Source organism: Epinephelus fuscoguttatus, linkage group LG15 (genome assembly GCF_011397635.1).
Source record: "Epinephelus fuscoguttatus linkage group LG15, E.fuscoguttatus.final_Chr_v1".
Lineage (NCBI taxonomy): Eukaryota > Metazoa > Chordata > Actinopteri > Perciformes > Serranidae > Epinephelus > Epinephelus fuscoguttatus.
The window spans coordinates 26,609,788-26,619,692 of record NC_064766.1 but is presented as its reverse complement, the minus strand read 5'-3'; the positions used below and the strand labels follow the sequence as shown (position 1 = coordinate 26,619,692).

General features: G+C 39.6%; 1 protein-coding gene across 1 annotated transcript; it reads left to right on the top strand.

The window, feature by feature from the left end:
• The first annotated feature begins 215 nt into the window (after window positions 1-215).
• On the top strand, window positions 216-8,977 carry gtf2b (general transcription factor IIB). The gene is made up of 7 exons (XM_049599078.1): window positions 216-298; window positions 2,319-2,431; window positions 4,688-4,821; window positions 5,233-5,379; window positions 6,077-6,206; window positions 7,022-7,303; window positions 7,490-8,977. Exons 1-7 carry the CDS (start codon window positions 282-284, stop codon window positions 7,621-7,623), a joined length of 957 nt encoding a protein of 318 aa, XP_049455035.1. The 5' UTR covers window positions 216-281; the 3' UTR covers window positions 7,624-8,977.
• Window positions 8,978-9,905: the final 928 nt, after the last annotated feature.

Here is a 9,905-nt window from a genome sequence, read left to right as displayed (position 1 = left end):
AAACAAACAAACAAAAAAAAACATTCGATCACATGAGGTTTTTGGTTTTAATGGTGTATATTTAAACATCACCACATTTATACCTAATGGTATAATCATAGACGTCTGAATTATTATGTCACAATTGCTTTTACAGCAAGAAAGGTAGAAGCGGAAGGATACTACGACTAGTTTGAACCTCATGCGTTGCCGTACTCCAACGGCCACGTGACGTAAAAAGTTATAAATAGAGGTGCTGCACTCAATTGTTTCTTTGACAAACGGGCGGAGTGAGGAGTGACATGGCGTCGACAAGCCGGTGCGTAGCAACTTTAACCAAATATAATACCTCTTCCTTCTTCGTCTGTCGCTCTCGGAATTGAATTATGTAAAGTTATCGAGCCAGGCATGACGAGAGAAGCTAGTGGTAGTTTAAAAAATATGACGCCCTTGTTCCTACCGTTGTACGATGCTTTGTGTTGGGTAACGGCTACTTAGCTTAGCTAGCTGGTGAGATGTTGCCAGAAGTCACTATGTGTATAACCGTTACATTGTGCTCGCGCTCTGTAGCTTCAGTTAACGTCACTTTTCATCGTAGACTTTGTTTCGCCGTCTCTCGAGCTCTTTTGTGGTTAGCAACATGATAACAGCTAGCGTAGTTTGAAGCTGAAACTTACGCTAACATATTAAAGTGTCGTGGACAGCAGCGATCAAAGCGTCTCTGGTTTCCTGCCGCTTGTAAACACAGTCAGTGATTTCAGTTCATCTTGTCTGCTTTGAGCTTTTAACGCAGTTTTCGTCAACTGAAGCTTCCCTGAAGTATCTACACGGAGCGAGTAACAGTTAGACATTAGCATCAGTTGGGCTCACTAACTAATCATGAGTGTGTAGCGGCTTCTCTTTCCTCTTATCCGGTGTTTTGTTACAACCACTGTCAGGGGAATGTTTGTGTTAACAGTATGTAAATGTAAATGAGAGAGTAAAAGAGTGTTGATATGTCATTGATATGACGGATATGAGGTCATCTGTTTTGCTTTCGCCACATCATCGTGACCCTCTGGTTGTTGGCTTTAATCCAGGAGTCAACGTATTCATTTTATGATTTCATGAATACCTGATACATTTGATCAATTTGTCAACCGGTTGATCATCAGTCAACAGTTTTAATAATTTTTTTTAATGAATTTATTTATTTTTGCAAAAATCCCAAATACTCTTGAGTTGTGAGACTTATGTTCTAAGTAATTATAGATTTAATAGGGGTGGGAATTACCAGAGGATCCCCAATACTTGAGTCACGATTCAATAGTATTGCAATTTTAAATATGTTGCGATATACTGAATACTGCGATCAAATGTATTGGATTTATTACCTTTTTTCAACTTGAAATGATGTGCCCTTGTCAACATCTGTTTTATCTAATAAGATTAAATTTTCAGTCTGTTCGTTTCACGTAAGCCATTTTTTGGCAACAAAATCCATCTAGTGGACTGAAAAGGCAATTGATTATATTATTCTAGTAGGCTATCTAGAGTTTAATTTGTATTTGTAGTATTAATAAGTTATATAATTAATAAAACATCGATACTTGGGACTGTGTGACAATCCGCCACACAAAAATATCGTGATACTATGCTGTGGCAGTTTTGTTTCCCCTCACCCCTAAGATTTTATATTTTCTGCATTTTGTCGATGTCAAGACCGAGGAGCTCTGACATTTCAAAGACTAAAAAATAATGGAAAATATAATTGGCAGATTAGTCACTAACGATCATAGTCGTTAGCGGCAGTCCTAATTACAGCACTAAGACTTCATAAGGACATGATGCTGTCACACTTTAGGTTGTTTGATGTTGTCTCTGGGCTGTTTACCCAGTTAATTATGAATTAATATTAGGGTGACCTGCTTTGATCTTTAATATCAGGATTCATATGTTTACTTTGCCCAAGCCAGTTTTGTGTCGTTTGCCTACTCGTCCAGTATTTCTTTTCAGCAACAAAAGGGGCGAGAGTAAAGTAAAAATGACACATCTAGGTTATGCAATATTTGCATTTAGATTTTCTTACCCATGCCAATTGTAATTGTCTTAAATTATGTTTTCAGTTGGTATTTTCTCTTATGAGTGATCCCTAACAAGTCATGCTCTGCTGGCAGTCTGAATATTCATATTTTTTCTAGCTCTTGTAAATGTGACTGTAGCTGTAAAGCTTGCTTTGTGTCCTGGCCTCAGCATGAACTCCCCACCCCATATTTTTCTCCCCTTACTTTTGTCCCTTTCTTGTCTTTTTCTTGCCTTTTGAACTGTTCGATGACTCAACTGTTGTTCTCCTCTTGTAGTGGAGATGGTCTGACCCTTCCCAGAGTTCAGTGTCCCAACCACCCTGATGCCATACTGGTAGAGGACTACAGAGCAGGGGACATGATTTGCCCCGAATGCGGCCTTGTAGTAGGTCGGTATATACACTATGTACACCATGTGCACCTCTGCTTTGCTTTCAGTGCTTGAACACATTATTCCTCTGCGTTTTGGTTTCCTGTGCTTGTTTCTTTCGATGTACATCACACATTTGAACTCTGTCATACTCAGATTATCAAAGTCATCAGCACACAGAGACTCTGAGGCTGTGAGTCTCAGCACACCTCTTCCTGAACCTGTTTGCTTGGTTTTGAGGTCACGGTATTTGAAATGATTTTGTGTGTGGTGTGAACGTCAGCTGAGTTGACAGGCTACATGAGCACACAGGTTCCCAAAGCGTAAAGTTAGATTCTGGAAAAACTAGCAGCAATAAATTCCTCTTTAGTGCCATTCAACCTGCCTCTAGATTCACAGCAGCACTGCCAGTGTTCTTCAGTTTTTATGTTGTGTTCAGCTAGATCAGAAAAACATATTTTTCCATTTTGTCATGCAGAAACCATGTCTACCGACAACTTTCACCGCCCCAATACAAGTGCACTAGATGGGTTAAAGATGAAAGAAAAGAAATTAACATCAGTTAAGCGTTAAACAAGTGATTAACAGCTATTTGTGCAATCCCAGCCTAGCCTAGAGTTTTAATCAACCTGTCATTTATCATCGAGGCACATACGGCACATAAAGGCAAAGATATAAAGTGTATGAGGCAAAAATTGAATCTGAACATGTGATGCAGACTGTAGGACAAAGCTGCAGGGAACACACAGTTCTCCTCTAATGAGCCTCCTGAGCAGAGACCAGGTCAGGTGGGAGACGGGAGACGCCAGCCGCTGTCTGATGCAAGCTGAAGTGCCCTCTGTTCCTGCTCCCATAGCTTTGGCTGCCCTCTAAGGAGATGAATGTCACTTTGTCTCAAGATGTGAGAAAGATTTATGGATGGTAGAAAAAAAAAAACCCTAACAGGATTAAAATATCAGAAATCTAATCCTCGACCCTGCTGCACAGCTCCAAGAACAGACAGTTATGATAACTAGCGATATGCCCTGCCTTTGTCACACTGTTTATCTCCTGCACATCTCAGATTTGATGCAGTTTAATGTCTGAACATTTGTTTAGATCGTATTTTATTTCTGCCTCACAACATACAGTGATAAGACAGTGAGGAACAATAGAAGTAAGGAATGGTGTGTGACATGTTTGAGCTTGATTCAGAGCACAGTATTGTAGTTAATCTTAAAGGTTGTCGACGGAATCACATAATACTTACAGTATTTGAGTCTTGGATGCTGAAAGATGTGTTTGCTTAAGGGAATTGTGTTAATATGGCACCATCTTCTGGTTAATTATTCTACAGGGATTTAATACAGCCAGACAGAAGAACACATTTGTAAATGCATTTTGTTTGTGTCTCCTCATTGTTTGGATGTCCAGGTGATCACAGAACTTGAAAGAACTGTCACTTCTATCAAGCTACCGTGTCCTATTTCTGAAATTGGCTCTTCAGTGTTTCTTGTTAGGTTTCACTTCTCCTGTTTCAGTCCAGGAAGGAAGGAAAAAAAACTTGTTTTGGAGCAACAGGTGCAGCCGTCAGTGCACAAGATTGAAAAGCTGAAATTTAAAAAAGGGAACCAAGACGAATGTTGGTTGAAAGTGAACTGAATTTGGTGTGAATGTGGGGCGTCTTAAAAAGTATTCAAACCAAAACTAAAGGACGGATTGTATAAAAAAATGTACATTTCTTCTTTTAAGGGTGTCATTTTTTTAATTCAGTCAATGCTTAGTTAACACGTACATGGGTATTTTTGTAAACCGTAACTTTTTCTAGGGGGTTTGACCTTTCCTCCACACACAAGCTGCGTTTTCGGTTGCTAAAAAAGGATCCTTTCCAGGGTAAAGATGTTCAGAAGTTCCCTTTTCAGTGTTGAAAGGGAAAACTGAGTTTTTGGCTCGTGATGTCAGAGCGTGCACCATTATCTCCTTTGTGAGGCATCACAAATGAGGTGACATTTCGTGCAGTTGCAGACGTGACCAAAATAGTGCTGGTTTCAACCTTGCTTACATGACTTTTTACATGTTTACACAGAAGTGTACAGTTACTCTTCCACTATATTTAGGAACAGAGGCACTGCGATGGCCCATTGCAGCCCGGTAGCTTTACAGTAATTGCTTTTTTCAGGCATCTGACAACAAATATATCAAGTCAAGCTTGTTACATTGACGGATTAAGAAATTAATCTTTCCACATTAATGAACCATATTTAGGTTTATTTCTAATTTATTTAATTCTCTTCAGGTGATCGTGTAATTGATGTAGGCTCAGAGTGGAGGACATTCTCCAACGAGAAAGCCCTCAAAGATCCATCCAGAGTGGGAGACGCCCAGAACCCACTGCTCAACGGAGGCGACCTAACCACCATGATCAGCAAGGTATGAGGCGGTTGTGCTCGTTGTTCAGTTAAATTAAATTAGCCTTGTTGTCTGCATTTTTTCCCAAATTACAGTTGTCCCAAGGTGCTGGTATTTTCAGCTCAAATGATTGGAAGGTTTTCAGAAGATATTTAAGCAACTTTGGTTTCCAGACTATTTAAATGAGGGCTTAATCTACAGCACAAAGGAAGTGCGTCAACCATTGCGTAACCAAAACAGGTCGAGAACAGCACTTTTGTTTTTCCTGGTATCCTATCTGAGTTACCAAAGAGTATCAAGAAACATTAGTGTCACTGTCTGTGAATATCTACTGCAACCACAGTAAATCACGTCCACCAAACTTCTTGTGTCATCTTTTGGAGTATGTCTGCAGTGAGTTTTACAGGTAAACATCCTCTGTTTCCTCCACAGGGAACTGGCGCTGCTAGTTTTGATGAATTCGGCAACTCCAAGTACCAGAACCGACGGACCATGAGCAGCTCTGACCGGGCCATGCTCAACGCCTTTAAAGAAATCAGCACCATGGCTGATCGCATCAACCTGCCAAGAAACATCATAGTAAGTAAAAAACAATTCTGAAACCTGATTCTGTAATGTGCTTTTGGAAAGATTATCCTAAAAGTGAAGCTAAGCAGTCAAAAAATGCTGTACCACTTTAAAGAGCCATGTCACATCACACTAAACACAAATGAAAGCCATGCATGTATGGGCAAAACATAGTGAGCGAGGGAACAAAAGAAATGAAGCTGAACTTCATGTGGTTAATTATGTAATTCTGTGGTCCGTCATTGAAGTGGAAACTAAACTGCAGACTGAAGTTTATGTGTGTGGGTTGAAGACACGTTCATCTGCATGTTCCTGTGTAAAAGGGGTTTACAACGTCTGCAGATGTGTTCATTTAGCTCGAGACGTTGCCTCAATAATCTACATGATGATGGAAATGGTTATTCATCAAATAAAAAGACAGAAACAGACTTAAAATGTGAATAGACTCTCTTACATACTGATTCCCAGTCCAGCATTTTAAGTAGTATTGGAGGCATTTTCAATACTGATACCAGTATCGAAATAACTGTTTTAAATAGACGTTCATTATTTGCTTTACAAAAACAATTTATTTTGGGTTCATGAAGACATGCACTATTTTATCCCCTTTGAAAAAAACTTAAAACATGATTAAATTTGTGGAGACTGTCTTTAAGACTTTTTTTAAGAGGATTGCTTTTTTTCTGATAAAACTGTTTTTGCTCTGCAGGACAGAACAAACAACTTATTCAAGCAGGTTTATGAACAGAAGAGCCTGAAGGGGCGAGCCAACGATGCCATTGCTTCGGCCTGCCTCTACATCGCCTGCAGACAAGAAGGTGTGCCGAGAACATTTAAAGGTCAGAATAAAACATTTTATTTTCTTACAAGAGTTTGAGCTATCTGCACAAAATCGATGATGCTTCTTAATGAATTGTAACAGGTAACGTAGGTCTGAATTTTAAGAAATGTCCATTAAATTCATGTGTGGCGGCCAAAAATTATTCACCTACTTGATTTTTTTTAGTTTCTCATGTTAAATAAGATAGGAAGTTATGGTTTGCTGAATTATTTATAATTATTCTCTCAACTCAGTATCGATGGACTGTCTGACTGGTAAATTTGTCTTCATTTTCAGACAGTACAGAAAAAAATGTTGGATATATGATACTGTTACGTTGATATACAACATATTCTTTGAAAACTGCTCTCACCTTTTCCTGGAAAAGTCACACACACATAACATCCCTGTAAGTGTTTCTCAATGGGGTTAATCTGTGGTGTGTAGTATGCCACCATTAATGAAAGGCAGTTTAACGCCTGTCCCTTTGGTCTCAAAGAAGAAAACATCACAAACACATTATCAGGGGTGTATAAGTACACAGAATTCATGATTTGGTTCATAACCCAGGATAGGAGTCGTGGTTTAGTGCAAATTCGGTACTGTTGTTTCTTTAGACAGATAGACATATTCTCTTGCTGGGGACTGAGGGAACAGTTTGCACACTGCCTACTTTGATATCTATTTTAATTATAAAAATGAGGAACATTTAAAACACTTCTGTATTACACTGTACGAGCACTGAACAAACGCTTTCTCTGAAGGCAACAGGACACATCAGGCTATTATCCTCCCCCTGATCCCCTCTCCCTCCCTCCCTCCCTCCCTCCACAGAGATCTGCGCCGTCTCTCGGATTTCCAAGAAGGAGATCGGCCGGTGCTTCAAGCTGATCCTGAAGGCGCTGGAGACCAGCGTGGATCTCATCACCACCGGAGACTTCATGTCCCGCTTCTGCTCAAACCTCGGCCTGCCCAAACAGGTGCAGATGGCGGCCACCTTCATCGCCAGGAAGGCGGTGGAGCTCGACCTGGTGCCCGGCAGGAGCCCCATCTCAGTGGCTGCAGCAGCCATCTATATGGCCTCACAGGCCTCCGCAGAGAAGAAGACCCAGAAAGGTACGTGACAGTGCTGTAATAAGAAAATATGTATTTCTAAGGATCTTAAGTTTTTCCAAATGGATCAAAAAAGTCAGATTTTATTCCCACTTTGTTTGAATTTTTGAGCTACAAAAAGTTAGTTTTTAAAATGCAGTAAGTTTCAGATTCTACACGATTCACTAATTGACCTTTATGCTTCCACAGAAATCGGAGACATTGCCGGCGTCGCAGACGTTACGATCAGACAGTCTTACCGGCTCATCTACCCACGCGCTGCAGAACTCTTCCCTCCAGACTTCAAATTCGACACACCTGTCGACAAGCTGCCCCAACTGTGAAGACTTGATCCCGACACAGTGACGATATTTTTCTGCTGTACTTACAGGACTTTACTCTCCTTTTTTAAAAAATCATTTTTGTGTTGGATTTGGAAGATTTATCTGCTCCCTCCTAAGACGTCGAGCCTTCGTCACGGTGCTCCCTCGCAGGAATAAAAACGGACACATTCCAGTGCTTAAATAAACAGCTTTGCAGACTGTACTTACAGTATTTCATTTGCTTGTATATACTGTATCATGTATATATGTCCAAGTGGGAAAAAATGTAATTGATGCTTGCAATTTTAGGCCGGTTTCATACTGTATACATAAAACTTTGTTTTTGTAGAAAAATGACCTGGTTCTATTTTGTTAGTTTGTTTGAATTGTTCTAAGTAATTTAAAAAAAATAAAATGAAATAAAAGACTTTCAGTAAAGCATGGTAATCAGCTCATGGTTTGAATAATATTAAACATTTGTTTACATAAAACCTGTTTTACTATCCAATCTTTTATAGAATGAATGTCTTTAAAAGAAAAAACTCCACAGCCTCAGTGAGCCATAAAGGTCCGGTGTGGGGGATTTAGTGACGCCTAGGGAGAGGTTGCAGATCCAAAACTTCTTGCGTGTGCCAGGCATTCAAGAGAACTGTTGCTGATGTAGAGCCAGTGTTTGATTTGTCCGTTCTGGGCTCCATAGACAAGGACCCGGTTTGTATGGAGATATAAACAGCTCATTCTGAGATAACGAAAACAATTCTTATTTTTGTGTGATTATAACTGATAAAAACTGATTATATTCCATTTCTGCCAACAGATGTCGCTAAATCCTGCACACTGGACTTTTTTTAAATGCGTCAACACTTAAAATAGTATTCCACAAATAAAAGCAAAGTCACTATTACAAATGTTTAATTTGTGCATTCATGATGGGCAACAAACGACTGCAGAAATGCCTTGTCTTTTTTTTTTTTTTTTTTTTTTTTAACACCGGGGTGAACAGTTAACAGTTGTGTGACTCGTATTGGTGTACCATCCATAAAGTTTTCATCTGTTCTGGCGACAACATGCACAAGCAAAGAATAATAAAAAAAAAACAAAAAAACCCCAACTTTGTACAATCTATTTTCATCATTAAGAAATGTAGATAATTAAAAACTATTGATAAAATTAGTGCTTTCAGCTTAATTGTGTACATACAGTATGTATATATAATATACCCTGCCCTCCCCTGTAGTGATTCAAATCAACAGGTCTCCGACATTTGAGTCGGTTTATATACGACATGCAAACTGACGAGAGTGTCATCGGCTGGTTCCTCTGCGTCAGACTGAGACATGTAACTGATCACAGAACAGTGTGGGAAGCGTTTCGACTGCATTTTGACGGAAACCTCGAAAAGATGAGGTTCATATGTTCCCAAAACAAAAACAGCTCAGCACTTGTTTTATGGATTTCTGCACATAACATCTTCATCTGTCAGCCCATCATCAGATTGTTTTAAACCATGAGAAGTTGTTTGTCTGCTGCTTCAAGAGGGACAGGATCAATTTGGTTTTGGTAGCTTTTAACTGCGCGACTCACTTAGTGTTTGTACTTAGACTGAGGTAACGAGAAAACATGCTGTCAGGTTCACAACCAACTGTCAATGAGGAATAAAACACCCAAAAAACTTGAAGTGAAATCCAGCTGAACTCAGGTATGAAAACATTATTGCTCCAAAAGATGCTGCGAGACTTTAGATCCTTAACTGAGCTCAGCTGAATATCAACCCCAAGCTACAGAGCCACTAGAGGGCATCGGACAGAGAAAAATATTTAATATTTCATCACTTCTTTTGGTCTTAGTGACCAGCTCATTTCAAATAAAACTAAGATGCTGGTTAATTCATCAGCTTAAGTAGCATTAACACTGGATGGACTGCCTTTTTACACTAGAGAGAGTCATTATTATTAACCTGTTGGTTCTTGTGTGCAGACATGGAAGCAACATGAGAGAGAAAAGAGTTATTAACAGGTTGTGAACAAAGATCAAGCCCCGAGACAAAAACAGAAATGTAGTGTTACTTTGATTTCAAGTCAAGAAGCAGCAGTAGTAGTCAAGATGGTTGTTGTAGTTGACCGCTCAGTGAGAACGCTTTGAGCACTTCAAACTCACTGAACACCCGGCAGAAATGTCAAAATTTACAGTGAGATAAAATGTCCATATAAGGATAGTTCGGATCGTTTGAAGTGGGGTTGTATGGGGTACTTATCCATAGTCAGTGAATTATACCTGTAACTTACTGCTGTGGTTGGCGGCAG

Bases quoted from the DNA above. Each gene is read 5' to 3' on its own strand.
- gtf2b (XM_049599078.1), top strand. The intron at 4,822-5,232 runs GTATGAGGCGGT...TTTCCTCCACAG, and splicing joins TAACCACCATGATCAGCAAG to GGAACTGGCGCTGCTAGTTT. The intron at 5,380-6,076 runs GTAAGTAAAAAA...TTTGCTCTGCAG, and splicing joins ACCTGCCAAGAAACATCATA to GACAGAACAAACAACTTATT.